Genomic DNA, 27003 nt, shown 5'->3' with positions numbered 1-27003 from the left:
CCATCATGGTTTATACGCAACTCAAAAGTTATTTTAGGCTTTTATCAATGATTTCACGAAAGTTAGGGGGTTGTTTCAGCAAATAAACTATCAAGGAAGGACTAGTGGAAACTTCGATTGTTTTTTTGAACCAACTGTCGCGGCGGAGGGATTGTGCATCGATGGTGAAGGCACTGCAAGGCGCGGCTCAGAATCTGCCGGCGGACGTCAACCAATTGATCGATCAGTTAGAGCGTCATTGCTTCGCTCCCGATGGATCTCTTGTCACCAAATCAGCCTACTACGATCTCCAGCTCGTAATCTCCCTCTCTCTCTCAGTCTATTGCTAGATGTGTTTCCCCAATCCTAATGCTTTTGATATCGCCATTTCAGGCGAGAGACGAGATGTCTCGGGAGAGATTGCGTTACTTGGAAGCTATGGTGAGGAGAACCTGAATAGTACATTTCAAAATATAACTCTTTTTTCTCTAATTACACGATCTATTTTCGCACTAAAAGGAATGGGACAAATAAATGCCTAGGCGTATTGATTGATATGCAATGTAAGCACTCAGTTTTGCTCTTTTTCTACAACTGTGTAGGCTATCTATTGTGAAGCTGTCGCTATGGTAGAAGAGTATCAGCAAGCTCTCTCTTTGCCTACCCATGGGGGAACTCGGGATGTTCACGGTCTTTTCCCTCAACTTGGCTTGAAGATTTCTCCTCAGGTTTCTTCTTCTTCTGGGAATTCAGTTTTTTTTTGCGATTATGTTATTTTCATTGACTCATTTCTGAGCCAACTTGTTGATCTTTTTCCAGGTTTATGAGACTTTAGAGCATAGGTTGGTGGTTGCTGAGGCAGCTCAGAAACTTAGGCTACCTCTTATTTCAGATGATGGTGAAATTCACGAGGAAGATATCGAAAAGTGGAGTATATTGTCAAGAAGCTCTCTTGATAGTGCGAGCACCACGAGTTTTACAATTAGCTCTGCTTCTAACTCGATGAACTATGCGAACAGCTCTGCAAACAGTCTTGGTGCTGCTCCTGATACTGACGTAGTTGGTGGTGTGCCGAATCGATTTCTTGGAATAACCCCTGCTTATTTATCATATGTCCAGCTTCCAAATACTATGTCCATGGTATCGTCACATCATATTGTGCCTTCATCTGTTTTATGCACCAATTCTAGTTTTTGTTTCTTCTTTAATAATTAGGATATGGCTGACTACCAAATGTTTCTTGCCCGTGAGATAGAAGGTAGACTGAAGGAAAAGTGTGATAAGTTGGCTGATGCCATTGTTGATGACACTGGTAAGATCTTCCTTACCAGTATATACTCTTGAGGGAGAGATCTTTTGTTCTTTACCGAATTGTCCTGTCTAGTGAGATACTTGGCTCTTCATGTTAAGTTGCAAACTGAACGTAATGACCCCAGATTTTCCTTATTGTCAGATTCATCTACAGGAAATCAAAATTCAAGTGCTAGGCTCCCAGAAAGGTTAGCTTTACCTCTGAGGTTTAACCATAGCTAAAAACATCTGGAAGGAAAAAAGCTTGCTTTCCTTGTATATGTTTAATTTTATCACTATAAAACCAAATTAATTTGATTGATGTGATGGTTTTAATGAAGCCTGTTAGCTACTCTTCTTTCTAGGACACATATCTAGGTAATGTGCCATACATTTATACATATGTTAGTTATAAGCCAAGGAATTAAAGCTTCTTAAGATATATTCCGTAGAGAAATAATCATGTTGGTGATTAATGTTCTGTTTGTCGATTATATTTATTCGAAAATCTTGAAGGAGCAGATGACTTTCTCACATTTATTCATCCTTCTATGCTTTAGCGACGGTCAATGACAATGTGTTCTTGAATTTCCAGGGTTAAGTTTATAATTGAGGAGATTGAAAGAGAAGAGGCAGCTCTACGAGAGGACCTCTACTCGGCTGACAGGAAGTTTGCAGAATATTACAATGTAGGTGAAAGAGAATATATTTAGGGTAATGTGCAAAACGAAATTTCAGTTACCTGAGTGTTTCATGATATGTTTTATTATAGATAAGTTTCTTGCTACTGCCTGTGAATTATCCTTGTAACCCCAAGTGCTAGTAAGTTCTGATGGCTGTCCGTTTCTGTTCTGAACAAGGTCCTGGAACAAATACTCGGGGTACTTATAAAGCTTGTGAAGGATCTGAAGTTAGAACATCAACATAAATATGTAATGGGTCTCAGTGTTCTCCAATTGATTCAGTTGCTCCCTTGTTCTCATTTTCCTAACTCTGTATATTTGTAACAGGATGAGATGCAGAAGACTTGGTTGTGTAAAAGGTGCGAAACCATGAACGCAAAATTAAGGTATCATTATCATCATTCACTGTTTAGTATCTAAATCTGAAGCTATTTCAGTAACTAATGTCTTTTTTTCTTCTTTGCGTGAAGGGTTTTAGAACATATTCTCCTCCTTGAAACATACACCCCTGAATCCATACCAGCCTTGCACAGCATCAGGTCTTTAAATCAACTTTTCCAGAACTATATTTCGTACCATCAACTCACAAAGAAGCCTGCTCTCACCTCTAATTTTGTTTCGTATTTTTTTTCCAGGAACTATCTAGTGGAAGCTACCGAGGAAGCTTCAGCTGCATACAACAAAGCGGTTTGTATCTTATCCTCTCTTTCATTGCTTAGCTCTAACAGCTTTTGCCCCATCTTCATTGATTATATAGAGCAATAACCCGAGCCTGCGAAAATGACCAGGTTACACGTCTCAGAGAATACCAAGGAGTGGATCCTCATTTTGATACAATTGCGAGACAGTACCATGACATTGTTAAGGTACGTTAAAATAAGAGCAAACGATCAATTACTTATGTTCCCCCTTTTACTAATTTGACTTGTGAGAATGCAATTACACAATGATAATGAGAAGTTCATATTTTCTGTAGAAACTGGAAAACATGCAGTGGACAATCCATCAAGTAGAAATGGACCTTAAAGCGCATGCTTGAGATCGCTAGATTCATCTATATAACTGTTTCATTCACTACTAGTAGTTTAATCTCTTCCTATGTTGTATCTATTACTATGATTTTGTCCTTCGAATCTCTCACAAATTAAAAGAACAAACTAGATTTATCAGTTGTGTTCGGTTTAGCCAGGGCAGGGCCTGAATAAAAGTCCATCAAACATGTGTTTGGGGCCCGACGAAAAATATATATTTAATAATAGACATAAAGAGCTTGTGACTCTACTGGTAACATTGCTTTGAGTGTGGAATTGGACTTGGTTTCAAATCACCTTAGCCGCATATTTTAATATTTACACTGTTTTTTTTAAACAAAAAGGCCAAAAATATTTTTTGTTTGTGGACCAGTATCTTTCAGCCCAGTCCTGGGTTTAGCTTGTTTATTCTTGGATTTGAGAAAAACTCCAACCAAACGCACCCAAACTAATTTTAGTTTTTGTTAGTTAAGGTTAAATTTGGTTTGGTTTGGTTTGATTTGGGTTAGTTCAATTTGATATTAGTTCGGTTCAAAAATAATTAAATTATAAGAAACTAGAATGAGAAACATAAACTTTGTCTGGGTGTACTAAATTTTATCCAGTTAAAAAATCATTAAATAAAACAAAACTATCTGGTCAACTATTATCAACCACGCTATTTGTAAGAGCATCTCCAAAAGAAACTCTAACTCCAATTATAGAGTTTTTTGCTCTCCAAAAAGGAACTTCAAAACTTCAAATTTGAAGTTTTGAAGAGTGAAACTCCAAATATAGAGTTTCACTTTTCAAAACTTCAAATTTGAAGTTTCATCTTTTTATTTGCATTTTGGTCCTTACAACTATACATCATATTTATAATTCTTAAATATTTTTTTGTTTATTGTTTTAATCCTTAAATTTTTTATATCTCATAAATATTTCAAATTTGTTTTATAAATTTAATTTTTACACATGAAATTAAATAAAAAAATTTGAAACAAGATTTATAATATTTTAAAACTAGAATTAAACAACAATAATATTACAAAAACCATGATAAAAACTTATTAAAAAGACACATGAAGACATAATTATTACTCAAATTTAAATATTATAACAACACTGATAGTCTGGTAAATTTGCTCCGGAACCTCCCAAATCTCCAAAATATTGTCCAAACAAATTTGTGTAACCGAAGATGATTGTTGTTGTTGCTCTTGACGCATTTTTCGTATGTGAGTATTATGGAAATAATTTTATGGAATAATGTAGTATTTGCTTGCAGTTTAATATTTAATCATGTACTTTTATTTATAATTTTATATTTTAGTGTAAGAATTTTTTAATTAATATTTCTGTAATATTTATATATATGTACTAGTTATTTATAGAAGTTTTATGAATTTACATCAACTATGACAAATATAAGGACCATAGTGTAAAATATAAATAATTTTGAAATTAGGTTTGAAGTTTTACTTTTGGAGAAGAACACATTGAAACTTCAAATATAGAGTTTTGGAAACTTCAAAATAGAGTTCCTTTTTGGAGATGCTCTAATGCTTTATCACAAGTATTAATTACTCAAGTTTTTCAGTCGTTATTCTCAAAAACAACATGATGAATGAATAGCCTTAATTATAGAATACTCAAGTTGATGGGGATTACAAATCCTAATTTGTTCAGACTTGTAAAGGGAAATTTCTTGGCTTTTCTGATCAAATGAATCAGGAACCCTAGTTTGTGTGACTTTGTGATGATTACGAAACCCTAAATTTGGTATATGTTTATAAACGTACACTTGTCTTAAATCTAACTAGATTTTGAACCGCGCAGGCGCGCGGGTATATATTTTTGAAAAATATGTTGATATTTGTTTTTTCATCTAATTATTTGGGTTTTACAAAATGAATCCAAGAAACAGAACCGATACCGATCCGAAAATATAGTACCAAATCCGAACATAAATTGATTAAATATTCAAATTATTCAAAATTTTGTTATTTAGAGAACCAAATCTGATCCGAACCGAAGTATTTGGGTACCCGAATTTATCTAAAAATAGATTTATGTACTTATATATATTAATTATTTTTAGATTTAACGTATATAAAACATTAAGAATGATACTTTTAAATTGGTTTAAATACTTGAATATATATATATAGATAGTCAAAAGTAAATATCTACAAAAGTTAAAGTATACTCAAATCACCAAAAATACTTAAAAATAATTATTGATTCAGTATCCAAAATTTTAAATCAAGCCAATTGATATGTTAAGCTTAGGTATTCTGACATATGTTATTCAAATTTATAGGTAATATATTAGTTTATTTATATATTTTGAGAAATTTAAAATAGGTAATGATTTAAAACTTTTAAAATAATTTAAATGGATTATCCAAACGCGAACCAATCCCGCAGAGATCCGAATCAAACTCAAACCAAAATTTAGAAACATCCTAACATGGCTTAAATCTTTGATCCCGAAAACCCGAAACACAAACCGATCAGAACCAAACCCGTTTGGGTGCCCGAAATCCCATCCCTATTCATTATTATATATCGTATACTGTCATTATATAATTAATCATATTTTATACGTACCATCATATAAATAATTACATATATTATATTTTTAAAACTTAATATGAAATATAAAAACCATAATTTGAGTTGGTATTTCAAATTGGGCTTTGTATTGTATTTTTATTATATATATTGACAACATTTTTTTATAATGGTTATTTGAAAAATAGTTTAGTAAAAATCTATTTTTGAATATATGTATTATTTTTTAATCAATTTTTGATATAAATCAACTTTAAATTATTATTTTGATTTGAAATATGTGTATAAAGTTTAAATTTTGTTTTATGGTTAGTTTAGAAAAGAAAAAGTTTTAGACAATTAGATTGACCCGTTTTCGTATATTTTAAATCTGGCCCAGATAGATAGTTTCTTATAATATGATGGACTTTTAATTTTTCTTAATTACATAAGCCCATTACTTTTTTCTTAATACTACTATACTTGTTTCCAAACAAAATTATTATTTTTTTAAAAGACTACAATTCATGTTTCCAAACACTCCAAATTTTTTTAATAATCTTATTCAAGTCTCCAAACACTCTAATTTTGTACTTGAGTTTTAATAAGATAGATTACATCAATAATCTTAAATCTAGCAAAATATTTTAGTTTAACAAATCACAGATACTCAAAAAAGGAAAAATAGTCAGCCACATCGGAAGACGAAAAGTTTTTTTTTACTTTTTAACAACTGGTCTTTAGTTACGTTTTCAGAAATAATCAAAAACGGAAAATAATGAAGTTACTTTCCTTTTTTTTGCAGCTGCACTTTAGTTAGTTTCCTGTTCTGTACCAAGAAAAAGGAAACTTCGAGAAGGTCAGTATTTACCAACGGTAAATTATAGAGACAACAAAAGAATGGAAAATGTGTAGTGTTTACTCTATAAATACTTCTCCTACGTATCTAATCTCCTTACAATTCTATCCTGTTTTTCCAACGTTTTGTTTTCCTTCCCTCTACTCTCTGTTATTGTTAATGGGTATCTGCAACCAGATGACGGAGACTTCAACCTCAAGCAACCCTTTGTTGCCTCTCAAGAAACGCAAGAGACCTGTCGATGACACAACAGACAATGTCCTCGCTGTTGCCACAAAAAAGGTTGCACTTTTAGGGAATTCAAAATACAAAGGAGTAGTTGAACATCATCGTAACGGTCACTGGGGGGCTCAGATATACATTGACCACAAGAGGATTTGGCTAGGAACTTTCAAATCTTCTGTTGAAGCCGCCATGGCTTACGATAGCGCATCCATCAAGCTCCGAAGCTTTGATGCTAATTGTCACAGGAACTTCCCTTTGAATACTTCCACGGTTCACGAGCCGAACTTTCAAAAAGGCTACACAACGGAAGCTGTGTTGGAGATGATCAAAGACGGTTCTTACCAACAAAAGTTTAAAGATTATCTTAGTCTCCCTTTTCATAATGTCGCTAGTATGAACTTAGTTGGATCAGAACGAGTCCAAGGAGATCAAGACTCAACCAAGTACCGTTTGACATGCACAGAGCTATTTCGGAAGGGATTGACTCCAAGCGATGTTGGAAAACTCAACCGGCTTGTGATACCTAAGAGGCATGCAGTAAAGTATTTACCTTTCATAAACGAGAGAGAAGAGGGTGAAATAGTAGAGGATGTTGAGGTTGTGTTTTTTGACAAAACAATGAGACAGTGGAAGTTCAGGTATTGTTACTGGACAAGTAGTCAGAGCTTTGTCTTCACCAGTGGATGGAAACGTTTCGTCAAGGAGAAGAATCTCAAAGAGAGAGATGTTATCGTCTTTTACAGATGCGATTTAGTTGGTCAAAGCAAGAACTTCTTGATGATCCATGTTCAATACAGTTCTGAGGGAGAAGTAAAAACAGAGAATTTCGTTAACTCTAAGCTAAAAGAAGAAGAAACCAAATCAGTGGACAACAAAGGAGGGTTTAGGCTCTTTGGTGTTAAGATCCAATAGCTACTACTTCGATTTTATTTTATGACTTCGTTAGAGTTTGTTTCTAATATAGAGTTCATAATGTACTTTTTTGAATTGCAACAGTTAATATACTGATTTAGTTGGAATGGAAACAAGACTTTTTCAAATCAAATCTTCTTTTATAGTCGCATATAACCAAAAGAAGAGAAAAAAAAACGGACTTTATTCTATTATGCCCTACAAACTCCTTATTTTATTCTGATATACCCCAGTCGTAATAAATCATTTCTTTTTATTTTCTTTTAACCACAAAACGTGGCTAATTATCAAAATACCCTTAATGAACCAACTAAACTACAACCCAACCTAAGCTAAACCCGCCCGACCCATACCCAATCGGGCCTAATCCGAATCCCTCCTTAACCCTAACACGTGTTCCATTCTCATTCGACTCTTAAAAATTAGTCTCTTTCTCTCTGCCGAAACCTACACAACGAACAGAGATCGAAATTCCTCTCTTCTCTTCCATATTCAACCTCCATTGAAGCATGCAAAATCGTGTCTCCGCCTTGTTCAAATCAACATCTTCCTTCTTCTTCTTTCCCGAAACCCAAATTTGTTTTCCTGAAACCCAAATTTATTTTCGAATTTGTTTGGTCGTTTTTGATGTGGATTCTTGAGAAATTGGGGAAACTTGTTTGTTCATGGATAAATGTTGATGTTTGGTTGTTTATAAGATATATCTTGAAGTTGTTTGTTAAATTGGTTCGGTAATGTCGGTTGAAAGTTAAATTTGAATCAATTTTGGATTAGAAAAAGTTGTGCTTTGTGTTAAAATTGTTTATTGAGAATACTAAGATGGGTTTTGAGAATTTTTTTTATTTGATTTTGGGATTATGAAACGCAATGTCAGTTTGATTTTGGGGTCTTTTTGGTTATGAGATTATAGAAATTAAATATTTTGGTTCGATTTTGGTTAGTGCTGTATCTTCTCTATGTTTTTGTGCAGGAGGTGATTGCATCTCGATCCAAACGGCTTGCTCTGATGTATATGTATGTAACATGACCTGTGAGCATTGGTAGTCACGGTAAAGACATCACAAAGTCTACGTCTCAACCATAACAGTGCGAGAGGTAGCGATGCACAACACGATGATAGGCGTCAGGATCAAGACATGACAAAGAGATTAAGGATATACTTATTCGTTAAGAACAGTGCTTGTAGCGGATCCGAGGAGGTGTGAGCTGAATAAGTTTGGTGGTCGTGGTGCTTATATTGCTCTGTTAATTAATTTTATGAGAATGTAGTGGCTTGTTGTTGAGAATAACTAAGATATAATCGATCAAACATCTTCAAACAGGTGATCTTGTCATTTCAAGTGTCTTTATTTGTGAGCTCAAACTCTATGATGTAGCTTTACATGATTAATAGGCTTTTGTTGATGTTGGTTTTTGTGTGAGCACGCTAGGCCAGCAAGTGAATCTATTCTCTATAGCATATTTAAAGCATGTAAAACATATTTAACACATGCCTGAAAGGGATAAAAAATATTAGTTTAGGAAAAATCAATTAAAATAATTAATTAATTTAATTATAAATATAATGTCTTATATTTCTTTAATAGCGTGTAAAATAAGGAGAAATATACCAAATAATCCTTAAGCATAGTTTTCATATTTTATAAAAAAATCTATATACCTAAAAATTTCATTTTCAGCAATTTAAGTCTTTTTATTATGAAAACAAAACTTGTCTAAAACATTTTCAAAACTTAAAAAAAAATATGTCTAAAACGTAACAAAAATATTAGGTGGAAAAAACATGTTTAAAACGTGACAAAACTAACCATATTTTATGTCTAACCATACTTGAATATTTACACTTAGTAGTTTTGTAGTAATATTTCATTCTTCATAGTAATATTTTGAGAAAATCGCATAAAAAACCTTGAAAGTGTCACTTACTAGCACTTTAAACCTTGAAGTTTTTTCACTAACACTTTTAACCTTCAAAGTGACATTTTTATCATTAAAAACCTCCAAAGAAGAAAAATGACCGGCTGAACAGGTTAAAAACAGTTTTTTTTTTTCAAAAAATAATTATTTAATTAATAAATAAACAAAAAAATTTAATAAAAATCGAAAAAACTAACAAAAAAACTCATAAATTAAAAAAAGTGATAAAAATAAATAAAGATTTAGAAAATTAAATAAAAATAACTAAAAATTCAAAAATAAATAAGATCAAATTAAAATACAGAAAAAAATAAATTCAAAATTCAAAATTTTTTTTTTTCATTTTCAAATATAATGTCGGAAATTATCATTAGAGATATGCCAAAAACCGTCATTGGAGATATGTCGGAAATATGTTGGAAATGACGTTTTTGGCATATCTCCAATGATAATTTCTGACATTATATTTGAAAATAAATGTTGATCAAAAAAATATATTTGAAAATGAATTTTTTTTTGAATTTTCATTTTTTTAAATTTATGATTTTTTTTATATTTTTCTCTATTTTTATTTGATCTTATTTATTTTTTGAATTTTTTTATATTTTTATTTAATTTTTAAATCTTTATTTTTTATTTAATTTATGAGTTTTTTTGCTAAATGTTTCAATTTTTATTAAATTTTTTGTTTATTTTATTAATTAAATAATTATTTTTTGAAAAAAAAACTGTTTTTAACCTGTTCAGCCGGTCATTTTTCTTATTTGGAGGTTTTTTATGATAAAAATGTCACTTTGAAAGTTAAAAGTGTTAGTGAAAAAACTTCAAAGTTTAAAGTGCTAGTAAGTGACACTTTCAAGGTTTTTTAGGCGATTTTCCCGTAATATTTTTGCAAAATTCAACATTTATTAGTAATACCACATCAAAAATTCAAATTTATAAGTAATACCAATGTATTTAGACATTTTTAGGTTGTATATAACACAATGAGATTAAAAAATTTCAGAAAATATATATATTTTTGTAATTCACCTCATTATAGCCTTACCATCAAGACATTAGTCATTGAAGTATAAGGAGGTTTTCTATGAAAATGAGAAGTTCTCAATCAACTTAACAAATCAAACATATTTTATGTCTACTTTGCTAATTAAACACATATATGAACATATAAATACAAAATATATGGGATACATTTGCTAAAAATAAATAATAAGACAAAATTAAGTTTCTTAGAAACATGCATAACATATAGTAGTTCAAGGTAGTTCAAGGTAATTCAAGATAGATCTATGTCGGTAAAAGGAGTAATTCGAGCTTCTCCTTTCTCATCATCACATATTGATTTAATCTCTTATATCAGAGCTTCACTTGATAATCTTGAAGATAACTCATTTTTACTATTGCCTCTATCATCTGGTTTTGAAACATTTATGTTATTAACAAGTGTTCTAACAACTTAAGAAATATTAAAGATTTCATGACTAATTTGATATCTAAACACATATATAGAAATACAATTTCAAAATATATATGCTAGAAATATATAATAAGCCAAAAATATAAAGTTCTTACAAATATGTATAATACATAGTAGTTCTAGTAGTCCTAGTAGTCCACAATACAATATCAAATCTTCAAATCTATATAAAATACTATATAAAAATATAATATTAAATCTTCAAATATATATAAAACATTATATATCCTTCATTTCATGAAGAATATAATTTTGATATATTTTACAAAGATTAAAAATGATCTAAATGCATTCATGTTCTTAATCAATACATTTATTTAATCAAAAAAAAAAAATATAAGATATATAATTTTTTTATAAAATCAAAGTACTTTGTGAATAATATTAAAGTCAAAATAGATATAAATGAACTAGAATTATAACCAAAATTTTAATAAATATTTTATAAAATTATTTTTAAAATTAATATTTTTCAAATTAATTATTGACTAAAATATGAAATATCTTAATTTAACTTTTAATCACTTTTATATAAAAGGGATAAATTTTAGTTTAGAAAATTTGCTTATTTATGTACTTATTAAATTGATTTTGAAATTAATTGTTGGTTAAAATAATATTGAAATAATTTATGGATTTTGTTACTTTAGATAAACAGAAAAACTTTTTGTTTTTATAATTTTTAGTTTTATTAATTATTAATAATTAAAACACAAATTTGAAAAAAAAATAGAAAAAATAATGAGAAAAAGACCAAAATAGCACTAAATCAAGTTTTTGTTCCCAAACTAGCACTCAAGCCCAAAAGTCACAAAAATAGCACTCAAATGTTGGGGTTTAGGGTTTAGAATTTAGGTTTTAGAGTTTAGGTTTTAGGGTTTATAGTTGAGAAGTGAGGTTTTGGGGATAAGATTAAAAATAAAAAAAATTAAATTTTCAGAAGATAAAATGCTATTTTGGTCATTTTAGTTTTTGAGTGCTATATTTGTGATATAAACTTAGAAATGTGCTATTTTCGAGATTTGCCCAAAAATAATCTTGTTGTACAAGAAAAAACGTGGTGAATTAATAGATAAAATGCAATCTTGGTCATTTTAGTTTTTGAGTGCTAATTGATTGGTAAATAAAATCTAAAGTTTTTTTTTCAAATTTGCTTTTACAATAGTTAGCTTATTTATTTATTTATTTATTTTTAGTTGAGTGGTGAATTAATAGTTTAAAAACTTCAAAGAGTAAAATATGAAGAAAAATATCGAAGCTGTAATAAAACAAAAAAAAAAAGAAAAAGAAAAAAGCGCTAAAATAATTTTCAACTTTAAAATTTAAGCTGAAAAAAATCTCAGCTGATTACAAATGCTTTATTTATACAATGAACGAATAAATCTCGTAAACAAGCCATTTAAGATCCATTGAAACTCACCTGAACAGTTGACTTTTGACATGTTTAAAATGGGTTGATCAACAAAAGTATGTGATTTTTATTAGTTCTGATTTAAAGTTGAAAATTAAAATAGTTTTCCTAAATTTAGAAATTTATGTGCATATAATTTTAATGATTCAGATAAACAAATTATCTTTTGGATATATACATGAAAAGACCTAGTTTATATACAAGTCGCATATACGAAAAAGAAATGGACATGGAAGCCTTAAGAATATAAAATTAAAAATTTTAAGATTTTTTTTTAATGTACTCTTATTCATCAACCGGTCAAACCGGAATTCAGTGTTTGATACAAGCTTGATTCAACCAAGAATTTTCTAAATCAACCATTACAAGAGTAGTTTTGCTCGCCTACTTAACCGGCACCATCCACTAATCTGCTCGGGAATCCTCAGAAAATCAATCTCCGTTCTTTGCCATTGATGTTGACCACAAGGAGGTGGGGTTTACCTCGTTACCTCGGATGCCGGACTCCTCGACTCCTCGTGACATCGCCGGAGTAGCTAGATTTTGATAATCTCCCCAAAACTTGTATCTTGACTGACCATGAAGCTCTAGACTCGAACGATTAATATGTAAGAGATAGCAAACCTTGAAGAACGCCACCGGGACCTTACCGAACCGTGGACTGAGGAGGAAATCGAGCGCCAAATGCCGGTAACAGATAAAGCAACTCAGAACCTCCTAACAAATCGGGCTGCAATGAGGACAAACCAGACACCGGGTCTTCAGTGACTGCAATAAGAAAGAGAGAAGCCTACCATGATCACCAAGAGGAAATCTCAGCACTGGGATGGCTAAAACACTAATCAAGTCACTCCGGCAACGGCTCAAACAACGGCCCCAACCGACGCCTTGACCCGAGAACTAGAGAACCTAGCACGGTCTTCTTGCGCTTCAGAGCTACTCCTTGCTGGTGAAGCTAAGTAACAGGCACTGAAGCGGCACCAAAAAACTCAAGGCCATTTCCAAAATGAAATGATGAGCAACAACCTGGGTTGGTAAGTGAGGTGGTCTAGCAAGTGGAGAGCGTCATGGAAGGCACAACGGACTCTGCCATAGATGACAGAAGAAGCTAAAACCTCCAGAGAACGCACACGAAGAACCACAAAGAGACCTTGACCACACGACCAGCAAGCATCCCTGTGTATGTGCCGATGAACCGTCATCTTCCCCGAGCAGAAACACAACTCGGGTCCGAGACGAGACACCAAGTCTTGACTCCAAGAAGGCTTATGCACTCCACACCACAGCGAAGAGACTTCGCCAATAAGTCACACCTGATGACGAACCAGAGAGAGCACGGCCTAGCTACCACGCACCTTCACCTCCTCGACGACAGACAAATCTACAACAGGGAAATTGAGATCTGCCATAGCTGAACCCTAAAAAGCCGACTCCTTGCCTCAGTAAACCTCGCCATCTCGTTGAAACTCCAGAGAAAACACAACCTACCACCGGATCTATCTCCCCTCGAGGTAGATCTAGGGTTCCGGCGAGTGGGATCCAGACTAAAGGAGAGAAGCAAAGTGAAGAGAAGCAGAGATGAGAGGAAGTCCAACCGACGTCGGAACCCGAAAGCCAAGCGCCAGTGGAAACAGTATCGTCTTTTTATCACCTTTTAGAAGAGAGACTTTTTTTTTTTAATTTGTTAGTTGTTTTTTTTTCCCCTGAAGTTTCATTGATTTAAATACTCAAACGAAGCAGACATACATCATCAAAGCCTGCAGCATACACAAAAAACGATCTGCTGCAACACAACTAAACCCCATGCTTACATCAAAAAACCTACAAGAGCAGGATCATAACCAACACCCCTACTCTAGTTTAACCCAAAAAAAATCGGCAAGACACACAATCAAAGGCAGCGGCTTTCATTGACAAACAATTCAAACAGCCACGGAGGGTGACCATTCTGCACATACGACCGGATCAGTCCTTGTCTAGTAACACTTTGTACATTAATGAAAGTGGCTCCTTTATTTGCTTCATTGCCCACTGATATGAGCCTGCACCCTTCGATTCTTGCCATCGCGAGCTCGATCTCTCCAACCTGGTGGAGAAAGGAAGGCCAAGCTTGAGGTCGCTCCACTGCGCCAACCAACTCCGAGAAATCACCAGCCACTATTATGTTCGACATTCTATGGCTTCCCATACTCTCAAGTGCCCACAGAATCACCACAAGCTTAGCCTCATCAAGTGAATGAATATTGCTAAAAGCTCTTCTACTGTGACATTGGACCACTCCTCTCTCATTCCGCACCACCCAACCTCCTCCTACCAGAAGATTGGACCTGTTCCACTCAAAGCCGACGTTGCACATTTTCCATCCCGACGGAGGAGGTTTCCATTTAGCTCTGACCTGTCTAGGCTTCACATTTAATTCAGCCAAAAAAAATTTCTCAATTCGTTGGGCTTCAAACCACTCCACTGCGCCCTGAAGCGCTCTCTCTAAAATAGTCGATGGATCCAAAGGGGAACCTTTAAATATGAACTCGATTCTAGACTTCCATAGCATCCATAAAATCCAGGGCCATACGCGTAAGTCAGGGCAGTCCTCCCGCCGCTGTTGCTTCAGATTGAGTAGATAACTGACGTTCGCATAGACCGATATCGCATGATAGCCAGACTGAGGGTTCGGAATACCTGAGATTGCCCACACATGTCTTGTTAGTTGTTACAAGATTTATTTTCTTAACAAAAACATAAATTTCTGTATGCTCTCAAAATTCAGTAGGACATTATTAATTTGTTAATAAAATGATAAAATCTAATGGTTCTTAAGACGCAGCCTATTGAACTTTTAGTTTACATAAGTTAGAGCTGATGATACTTTGATTTGGGAAATTACTACGCCTATACACACTTTTCAATCTCTTATTATACAAATAGACTAACCGTGCGGGATGAATGTTATATATAAAACTAATTTTAATCTATTCTTATCTATTTGTATTCATTTTTACGTATTATGTATATAATTAAATTAGAGTAAAGACATAAATCAGAACAATACATTTTTTTTACGATAATATTTTGGTAAATGAATCAAAATAATCATTTTATTTATTTTATATGGTATATAACTAAATTTCAATGACATGGACATGGACATAAATATATAGTATATTTTAGTATAAATATTTAATATTGAGAATTAATACTTATATGATAAACACACAATTTCTAATGTGCAATTTTTTAAAGGGAGATTTACTAAATATGAATCAAAATTTGATTTTGATTACAAAAATATACCCAAATTTGAATCAAATGTAAAAGTAACCCAAAATCTTTGTGAAATTACAGTCATCCTCTTGTGACCAAACAAAAAAACAGAACTCATTTTACGAATATATCCCCGCTAAGTCTTCTCAGTCTTCTGTGATTTTGTTAAGTCTTCTGGACGACGTCCACGGAAGTCGTCTGGTATAGTTGATCTTAAAAATAATTTATAAATTTTGTAAAAAATATTTTGAGAAGCGAAAAATTAAAATCATATAATTATAAACAGTTTTAAGTGATATAAATTAAGATATAATAAAATTGAATTGTTTTCAACATAGATGAGTGAACGTAGTGAATCATGATATTCTTTAGTCTAGGGTTTGGCAATATATGTTGTAGTATTGTATGCATTTTTAGGGTTAAGATTTTGGAAAGCTTAAATGTTTTTTTTTTAAATTAAATTTTTATCTACATGTGATGATTTCTATGTATATTAAACACCTTTTAAGTTTAATTTGATTTTATGAAGTGTTTAGTTAGTTAATTTAGTTTAGGGGTTATGTTTAGGGTCTAGACGACTAACATGTGAGTCGTCTGGGAAGTCTTCTAACTCCCGCTAAAAATATTTTAGGTTTTTGCTAAAACTATTTTAGTTTCCTGTTAAAAATATTGAAGTTTTCTGGGCGAGACTTACAAGTAAGTCGACTAGTAAGTCTTCTGATAAAAAGTATTAACATTATAGGAATTTTTGTTTCCATATATAATTTTGTTTTTACATATTCTCTCTTCTCATCTCAAATGGCTGCAACAAAAATGGTATGTTCCTCATTCTAAAACTCTCAAACCTCTCTCTAATCTCTTTGAATTTGTAAACACCAAACTTTATATCAATTTATTGTTTTTTCTCATAGCTTTCTCACTAGTTTATCTTGTTTTGTAGGTTTTTCATCACATGGTTTTCATCTTCCACTCATTTAAAGGTAGATTTATTAATTTTAGATATAAATTTTTGTGTGTTCTATAAAGATAGATTTATCTAATATTCCACTCATTTTCTCTGTTTTTAAGCCATTTGAACGTTTTTGGAGATGAAGGTTTTCAGATCTGGATTTGGATATGCAGGTTTTTCAGAACTGGAAGACTTCCAAACGACTTCCAGGAAGTCTTCCATACGACTTCCAGGAAGTCTTCTGACAGAGTCTTATCCCATGTCTCCCTTTCATAATAGATATTAGCGTTTTGGTAAGTTCTTATGTTGATTTTTCTTCATTTGCTAACCTTATGTTGCATAAAATTCATATTTTTTTCCAGCTTAAAACTCTTCAAACCCACTATAATCTCTTTGACATGAAAACACTAAACTTATATGAATATTTCATTTTTGTGTCATGTATTTCTCATTAATCTATCTTTTTGTTGCAGGTTTTAATCAGATGGTTCTCATCTTCACTTGATAATGTACTTTGTGTGTTCTATATAAGTATGTCTATCTAATTTTTCACTCATTTTCTCTATTTTAAGCCATTTGAACGTTTGTTGATATGATATACAGGTTTTACAGATCTGGGTTTGATATACATGTTTTTCAGATCTGGATCAGACTTTGGAAGACCTATGGAAAGTCTTCTAAAATATAATGCGCAGGAAGTCTTCCAGACGACTTCCAGGAAGTCTTTTGACGGGATCTTGTTCCATATCAAGTGGAGTTTAAGCTTGTCTTTGTAGAGGAATGATCTATAATATTTTTGTTTGTGGTTTGTTTTGTGATTTGCATGTGTACTCCTTTAGTTGTGACTTTTTATGTAAATTTGAAAAGATATTAATGAAAAAGTTTGGTAAATATGTTCATTTTCCACGACATTATCTTGCCAAAATTACTTGACATAATTGAAGTTATTGATACAACTTCAATAGCAAAACACAATAACACAAAAAATTAAACAAATTTATTACAACTAAGGGAGAAGAATTCTCAAGAAAACTTAGTCAAATTCACAAAAGATAAAACATTACATAAGTTCAAAGCTAGAACACTTCATTAGATACATAAGTAAAAATTATATCTTATGATCTCAGAAGACACATTAAACCATGTTACTTGATATTCTTGAAGTTACTTAATACTTTTAAAAATTATATAAACATATCTTAAAGTTACTTTACAAAAATTAACGTAGAAGACTTTCACAGATATCAAGTCTTCCACGGAAGTCTTCTCAATTAGCTAGAAACTTTACTAAGCATGAATGTTGGTAACCTTATAAATATCACCAATTAAGTTATAAATTTCATTCAGTAGCCCCCATATTAACTAATATACATTAATTAACAAAAAAAAAATTAAAAGTCGGTATAGTTTTAGAAAAATGAAAGTTTATTAAACATTGACGCAGACGACTTCCACGGAGGTCGTCTGATAGACTTCTAGGAAGCCGTCCATTTAGGTTAGTTTTACAATTGATTTTTAACCTAGACGACTTACATGGAAGTCGTCCATCTTTGTTTGTTAAAAAAAATCGAGACGACTTCCATGTAAACCGTCTAGGGAAAATGTGTTAGTTTTGCATTTGACCGTATTTTGTCAGAAATTTGACTTTTCCTGGACGACTTCCATGTAAGTCGTCCAGTAGAAAATTAAAAAAATCAATATTTTATTATACATAGACAACTTCCATGTAAGTCGTCTCAGGTTAGTTTTGCAATTGAAAAACAAAACAAAAAAAAATTTCTAGAAGACTTATACGAAAGTCGTCCGTCCGACGACTTACATGGAAGTCGTCCAAGATAAGCAAGGTTTGACCATAATCTCGGAATAAAATCATGGACGACTTTCGTGGAAGTCGTCTAGACAAAAATAATTTTTATTGTTTTATTTTTCAATTGCAAAACTAACCTGAAACGACTTACATAGAAGTCGTCTAGGTATAACAAAATATTGTTTTTTTAATTTTCTACTGAACGACTTACATGTAAGTCGTCCAGGAAAAGTCAAAATTTTGATACAATCCGGTCAAATGCAAAACTAACCCGTTTACCTTAGATAACTTACATGGAAGTCGTCTCGATTTTTGTTTTTAACAAACAAAGATGGACGACTTCCATGTAAGTCGTCTAGAAAAACACATTCAAAAGTCAATTGCAAAATTAACCTCTGCATTGACCATAAGACTTCCATCTAAGTCGTCTACAGCCAGACGACTTCCGGGTAAGTCGTCTGGACGAACAAATCTGGAAAAAAAAATAATTTCATAGTTTCAACCAGTGAGATAACTTTAGCACACAAAAGTCTTCTCCAAGCACCCACAATCTCAAACAAAGAGTCGTAAGCTTCAATGACTGTATGAACCATAAAATTTTTAGAATCAAAATCTTGGGTTTTTTTGGATTAATATGGAGAGAAAGTAAAGAGATGTTGTTTTTGGTTCATAAGAATTGAGAAAGAAAAAGTGTAAATCAATTTTTAGGTGCATTAAGAGCTTCAAATTGGTTGTTCATAGTGGTTAGTGTATTAATGGCAATGACAATATTGTGAATACTTGAGGAAGATGAGGGTGATAGAGTAAAATATGCATTTTCAAAAAAAAAAATGTGATGACATTTTCGTGAATAATCTGAACTTTAGGGGTGAAAGAGGCAAGTCAAAGTTTCAAAAAAAATATGGGTTAGTCTTGTGTTTGACTTTAAGTTTTGAATCATATTTGCAAAAAGCCCTTTTTTAATGCAAATTACAAAATTAAAATATTAAGGTTTCAATACCTTTAAAATACAAATTTAGAAATTATCATATTTACGTATTTTTCTATGTTATACAGTTTAATTTTAAAATATATTAGTATATAATATGAATGTCTAGTAAATAAGACTTCATATTCATACGGTTTATAATCATTTGTATCTTATTATTACCAAAAAAAATTAAACCATTGATCACAAAATTTAAGTGTGAGACATTTAATGTTTTTAATAATTTATAGTCGTTTTAAAAATTCAAAATATAACATATAAGAAAAAAATTATTTTTTTATTATATAGTTAATGTGGTTGTTTAATATCTTCTAATAATATAAAATTAAACAAAAATAGCTAAGATACAAAAATGATTATCAAATATTTATCATTCATAATCATTAATTATCATATATATGTTAATCTTATAAGGCAATTTCGTAAATTTTATTTAAGAAAAGTGCGAGAATATTCCTTTGTATAATATTTATCAATTTAATAGTTAGTTTAATAAAAAGTATAATATAAGTTAAGATGAACCAACCTATTTCTCTAAGAAATCTGAATTTCATTCTCACGGTCACACGTGGATACAAAACAATGTTGTAATGTTTCTCAATGAATATATAAAGGATACTTCTCATAACAAACTTTTGTTGTGTATAATGTCATATTTATCCATGAACTAAACTAAACCAATCTTTTGTGAATCAATATTTACTCCACTTTATTTTTATCCTTTACCTTTTCAGTTATTTTAGAACTAAATTTTCTTACTTGTCATCTTCTAGGATAAGTCATTAGTTTAATTTATAATATTATTTAAAATTGTATTTTAATATATATTTTAAGATAAGTAATAAACATTAACCTATTCTACCGATATATATACTATTATTTTTAATATATCTTTAATATATAAATTTATCATTATATTTGAATATTTAATTAACAAATATATATTAACAATTAATATTAACAATATATACCGATAATATCATAATTATGTTTATCTTGTATTTATTTTATGATTTTAATGATTAATATTATAGTCAGTTTCTCTTATTCTTATTGAAAATATTGATCCAAATACATATTATTACTATATTAAAATTAAGATTAAAGGTAAAGCATCAATGAAAATATGTCATAATATATAAATTATGTACTTATGTTAAATATTTTTCATATATTTAATATTAAACAATCATATTCCTAACCTAAAATAAATTTCTTTGTATTTGTACATGACATAACATCTTTTTTTTTTACAGCAAGACATTCACACTCATTTTGACTCTGTAAACCAAATCGGCAACTCTGCATCCATATGAACGACGAAAGATGGTTGTTTCCTAGCACTACGTGTCAAGCTATCCGTCCTTTGGTTCTCCGTTCGGGGAACATGGATGATGTCTGAGTTGAGGAAGCTTCTTCGTAAAAGCTTGATATTTTCCAGGTAGGTTTTAAATACTGGCCATTCATCTGGTTCTGAAACCATCTTCACCAATTGAGATCAATTCGTTGCAAACCTAACCTGAAACTGTGTTAGGTTCTTCATACATTCTATTGCCCAAATCAACGCCTCCACCTCAGACTGAAGAGGTCATAGACACGCCCTTACATTCCTTGCTCCTAATAAACCATCAAAACCTGGTAAGGTACTATACCATCCTTGTCCCGAAAATAGTTCATTCTCTTTCCACGACCCATCTATAAAACACCATCATCCTGTAGTTTCTAATGTAGGTATGGTCTGTACTTTCCTCTCCCTTCGTTGATCAGTGATAACCTGTGCCTCAGCCCAAAGCGTCGATTCCAGTTCTGCTAATCTAAGTGTTTCCCTTGGATCAATATCCAAATTACTAAACAATTTATTGTTCCGACCTTTCCATATATACCATAATATCCATTCAAATTGGTGATCATCCATATTTGGAGTAACTCGCCAAAAGAGATGATCCATGTTACCAAAAAATGAACAAGTAGGAAAAAAATTAGGATTCGATGGTATTTTAGATAATGCCCACACTTGACGTGCTGGAGGATATTCAAAAAACATATGATTAATTGATTTCTCCGGGTCTCTGCATCGAGCACAACAAATATCCCCTTGTATTCCTCTCCCCCGTAATTTCTTCATTACCGCTATACAACCTGAAACGAGTTGCCATAAAAAGTGTTTTAACTTCGGCGGGCACCGCACTTCCCAGCAGAAAGTTTTTAACGGATCCACTGTGGGTCCATAAAAATCTGGTGGTTTTTTCTTATCAGGATAGATCTGTTCCACCTGATACCCTGATTTGACCAAATTTTTCTCATTATTAGTGAAATACTATCCATTCCTATCATCCATCTGATGTCTACTTAATGGAATACTTTCAATAATTTGTGCATTATGAAGATCCACCAAATTTCGGGATTCCAAATTAATGAGGAAATCCACTGTGAGATACGGGTAACTGTTTTGAAGATTTTTGTTTGCTGGTCTCGGGCGAGTGGCTGGGATCCAAGGATCATTCCATACTGAAATAGATGAACATGTTCCCACCCTTTTAATTAGTCCTTTACAAACCAGAGATCTAGTAGAGATCATACTTCTCCAGCCATATAACGGGAGTAGGATCGGATCGGTTCAAGGGGTGAAGCATTCCTATAGTACCGTCCTTTAAAGACTCTAGAGAAGAGAGTGTTTGGTTTCTCAATCAGCCTCCACAGTTGCTTTCCAAGCATCGTCGTGTTAAAATCCATATGATCCTTAAAACCTAATCCACCATTATCTTTAGAGAGGCATAACTTATCCCTTGTTTTCTAATGCATGCCTTTTCTGCTCCCTCCTGGACTCCACCAAAATTGAGCTACTGCACTCGTTAATTTTTTAACTGTAGCTTTTGGTAATCGATAAACAAACATGGCATGATTTTGCAGAGTCGTAACCACCGACTTAATAATCACCTCCTTCCCACCTTTAGTAAAATATCTAATAGTCCATCCATTTACCCTTTATTCAAACGTTCTTGAACAAATCCGAACACTTGGACTTTAGATCCCCCAAGGCTTTCGGGTAACCCTAGATAAGATCCCATTCTTCCTAAATTCTGAATACCCATGATATCCCTCAACTCTTGTCGACTGGACTCTTCAATCTTGTGTCCAATTTGAATTGAAGATTTCTGAAAATTAATTTGTTGCCCGGAAACAGTCTCGTACTCTTTTAAAATCCTGAGAATAGTTTGACATTCTTCTCTGTTTGCCTTACAAAAGAAAAAGCTATCGTCGGCAAATAACAAATGAGATATTGCCGGACAAGCTCTCGCTACCTTCATACCAGTTAGTTGTTTTACCCTCTCCGCCTTCTTGATATTCACAATTAAAGCCTCAGTACACATAATAAATAAATACGGAGACAAAGGATCCCCTTGACGTAGACCTCGCTGGGGAATTATAAGTCCTCGCGGCTGGCCATTGAGGAAGATCCTATATTGAACCGAAGAGATACATTCTACTATTAGAGTGATCCAGCGAGGATCAAACCCCCATTTTGTTAAGAAGGACTTCAATAAAACGCCACTTTATCCTATCATACGCCTTGCTCATATCCGTTTTAATGGCCATAAATTTATTTTGACATGACTTATTTGTTCACAGACCAGGAAAAATTTCTTGCGCTATAAGAATATTATCTGATATTAACCTTCCTGCCATAAAAGCCGATTGTGTCTCCGAGATTAATCGAGGGAGGCAAATTTTCAGTCGTTGACATAGAACTTTCGATATAATCTTGTAACCTACATTGCATAGACTTATCGGCCATAGTTCCATCATCCTTGTAGGTCTCTCTACTTTTGGAATCATGCAAATATTAGTAATATTTAATCGTAGATCCAAGTTGCCTGCAACCAAGTAATTATTCACCATCTCAACCAAGTCCTTCTTAACAATATGCCAGGAGTGCTGAAAACATAGGGCTGTCATTCCATCCGGGCCTGGCGCTTTCTCTGGATGTATCATGAATAAAGCCTGGCGAACCTCTTCCTCTGTTGCTGTTCTCAATAGTATCTGATTCATTTGAGGAGAAATAGACGGTACTATCTCATTCAGAAAATTATCAAAGTCCGTTGGGTTTGTAGTACTAAAAAGACCTTCAAAATAATCCACCGCCACCTTCTCAATTCCATTTTCCTCTGTAATCCAATTACATTTATCCTCATGGAATCCGACTATTTTATTACGGACCATACGCTGCTTTGTCAGAGCATGGTAAAATTTGGTATTGAGATTTCCAGATGAATGCCACATATTTTGGCTTTTCTGATGCAAATATTCCTCTTCATCCTTATACGCCTCTTGTAACTTTCTGGATACCTCAAGGATGTCCTCTTGTGATCTACTATTATCTGACTGGATCTCCTCAAGTGCATGTTGAAGATCTTTAATTTTATCCTTTCCGTATGGTTGATTATCCTTTCGCCATGATGAAATTTCATGACGACAATTACTAATTTTTGTAACAACATCCTCCAGTTGTCCTTCATGATTTTCTGTCCATCCTGCCGCAATTGATTCCATAAGCCCCTCTTGGCCAATCCATCTCTTATCAAACCTGAACTGACCCATTTTTTTCCTTAATATCTCATCCTCCAAAAAAGCTATCACAGGGCGATGATCAGAGCCCACCATCCTCAAATGATCTGTGTAAGAACATGGGAACAGTGTATGCCACTCCTCATTTGCCAAGGCCCTATCCAATCTACATCTGATCGTCATTGCTCCTTTTCATTTACCTCTCTTTGCTTACCATGACCATTTATTACCGTGAGCCAGAAATTCTAGTAGACCACTATTCCTTATCATATTGTTAAAGGGTATGGATGAGGTGGAACTTCTCAGGGATCCCCCATCCTTTTCATGATTTCCAGTAATCTCGTTTAGATCTCTAATAATAAACCATGGTTCAGAGCGTGATAATCCATACCGAGTTAGTCTCTCCCATACCTGTTGTCGTAACTTTCGCACCGGATCCCCCATAAACAAAAATAAGAAAAACCTGTTTTCCTTTGACCACCGCCTCGATATCTATCATTCTGTTGCTAGAAAATAAGATTTGAACTTGATACTCTTTATTGTAATAAAGAGCCAAACCACCACTTCTCCCGTTTGGATCCACAGTAACCAAACTCTCATATCCAAAATTGCAAATGATGCTAACATCATTTGACATAACATCAAAATTGCAAATGATGCTAATAATTATTTTATCCGTAATATCACAAATGTTATCAAACTAATATATTTATAACCAAAATAGAAAATATTTATAAGCTACAAATTGAAATTTAACTAAAAATATTTTAAAATATATGGAAGCATGAACATCTTGATTAAAACATAAAATAACACTAAAATTTTGACAAATGATAAACATAATATAAATATAATATAAGAGAATACAAAGATAATATTTAGTAGTTTATTATTTTTTGTGTTTTGTCTTACTATTTTTAAAATCTAAATTATAAGAACATATAATGTTTGTTTGCTATTATTATTTTATTTCTGTTTTATGAGTTGTGATTGTTTATAATACTTAATGCCATTGGATTTCTTTCCAGTCCACAAATACAATGAGTGCTTAATTTTTAAATTCAAGTTTCCTAATTTGGGTATTTCTTTAGAATTTTTTTTGATCCAAATTATATCCTATAAATAAAACTATGAAACAAAAAAAAATTAATACATTGATTACTTATATGAATATTGAAATTTTTTTAATTTTCTAATTTCAATTTAAATTTGCATATAATTTAATTATTATTTTTTACAAAGAAAAAAATCTTATAAGTAAAATTGTTAGGTACATATATATATATCAGTCTACACATGGTGCGGACCATCAACTAGTTAAATATGAATATACATAATCGTGTTTATGTAAGCCATAACGATAAATTGGTATGATTTTTTTTTTAATTTATAAGAATAGTTTAATTTCCGGTTAAAATTGAAAATTATAAAATTAAAATATAAATGGCAATCCTCTCAAATAGTTAATTTCTTAACTTTTTCACGAAAAAGCCTCAAGAGAGAAAAATGACCAAAAAAAGATTTCATTAAAGTGGCAATAGACTTTTATTTTCCTTGATTTATAGATATACATATATAAATAAATAAATAACAAAAAGTTGAGAAAATAAATACAAATAAAAAAATATAGTTTCGAATTACATGTTTTCAAATTCAAAATTTTATAATTTTTATAGTTTTTCTTCAATTTTTGTTTTTGAAAGTCAAAAAATCTTTTTGAAACTATTTTTAAAATTTTATTCGAAAAGTTACTATATTTAATTTTTATTTCTTAAAATTTTAAACCCAACCCTCAAAACCCCACCCAACTCTAAACCTAAGTTTAGACTTTTTTTATTATTAATTCTAAGGATATGAATGTATATTTACCCTTTTGTAGATCAATTTTTTGGGGTTTTTTTTTGTGAAAATTGATTAAAAGGACTATCCTACTAAATTTATAAACTTGATGTAATATATGGTTTTAAGTTCCCTTGGATGATGGATCATTTGACACAGTCAAAGTTCAGACGTTCCTATTTGGTGTAAACTTGTTACGTTAAACCAAATGCGAGCTTGTGCTCATTTACATAAAATGTTTGATGGACCAGTTGAGTCTATATATCATTTTCTTTCTGATGTCTCTCATCCTTAAAATTTTAGGCTTTATCAGACTATGGGTCCGACATGTGACCAATAAACGACGAAGAATAATGCATTGCCTAACATTCTTAAAAAAAAAGTTACCATTCACCATTTTTTCCTTCTCATTCCTTACCATTTCTTTTTTTTTTTGTAGAGAATAAAAAGAACAAAGTTATTCTTTGTTAGATATGTCATGGAACAACTATTTCTTTTCATTCCTACAATTTTATTCCTCTATGTTCTTTTTCTATTCGTTCCTCTTGTTTTCAAAATGGTCACCAGTCGGATCCTATATGTTTATTCTGGGTCATTTCCTAAATACATTTATTTACCAAAACATAAATTTTCTGTTTTGGAGGAGGAAGAAAATGGTTCTGTTGGAACCAGAATTCGACACTTTCCCATAAATCATTTGATACATTTGGAAAGCAAATAATGATTTTTTTAATGGTAAAAACACTTCTCTCATCAACACTAATTTGCGATTTGCTTCTCTGAAAACATAATGTTGGAGAAAGGCGAATCTTAAAGAGGAAGAGGAAAAGGATCCCAATGAGTCTCAAAACCGACTTATTGAGGCAGGCTCCCCCTTTCGATACCCCAAATTTCGACTTGTCAAATTGATGCCTCATGGATTGATAAAATTCCGGTTAGTGGCTTATGATAGAGTCTTAAGAACCAAATAGTGTTGATTTATTCGGTAGAAGCCTCTCAGCGTTACATACCAAGATGGAAGGATTACTGTATGCAGCAACATGTGTGAGAAATATGCAAATCCCCATGATTCGTATTGAGACTGACTGTTCATATTTAGTGGATATGACTACAAACCCCGTCCACTGACCGATCTTCACTTCTGAGATAGATGTGTTTCGCCTTTTCCAAAAAGATTTGGGAGTGTGAACTTAATTTATATCCACATGTACGTATGTGCAAATTTATTAGCAAAGTAGGCTAGGAACATAGGCACTATATTTCCCATGTAA

At 32.1% G+C, this 27003-nt stretch overlaps 2 protein-coding genes across 2 annotated transcripts; both read left to right on the top strand.

The window, feature by feature from the left end:
- Window positions 1-79: 79 nt before the first annotated feature.
- Window positions 80-3121, top strand: LOC106451651 (AUGMIN subunit 4). Its single transcript, XM_013893601.3, has 13 exons — window positions 80-296; window positions 373-420; window positions 582-707; window positions 799-1119; window positions 1195-1291; window positions 1433-1478; window positions 1865-1958; window positions 2130-2201; window positions 2280-2338; window positions 2423-2491; window positions 2588-2639; window positions 2741-2818; window positions 2929-3121. Exons 1-13 carry the CDS (start codon window positions 162-164, stop codon window positions 2989-2991), a joined length of 1260 nt encoding a protein of 419 aa, XP_013749055.1. The 5' UTR covers window positions 80-161; the 3' UTR covers window positions 2992-3121.
- Window positions 3122-6321: 3200 nt separating this feature from the next.
- LOC125609649 (AP2/ERF and B3 domain-containing transcription factor At1g50680-like) lies at window positions 6322-7525 on the top strand. The gene has a single exon (XM_048781190.1). It carries the CDS (start codon window positions 6426-6428, stop codon window positions 7512-7514), a length of 1089 nt encoding a protein of 362 aa, XP_048637147.1. The 5' UTR covers window positions 6322-6425; the 3' UTR covers window positions 7515-7525.
- Window positions 7526-27003: the final 19478 nt, after the last annotated feature.

This window comes from Brassica napus, chromosome A5 (assembly GCF_020379485.1).
Source record: "Brassica napus cultivar Da-Ae chromosome A5, Da-Ae, whole genome shotgun sequence".
Lineage (NCBI taxonomy): Eukaryota > Viridiplantae > Streptophyta > Magnoliopsida > Brassicales > Brassicaceae > Brassica > Brassica napus.
Note: the sequence above shows the minus strand (reverse complement) of the source record. Positions and strands in the feature narration are given on the sequence as shown.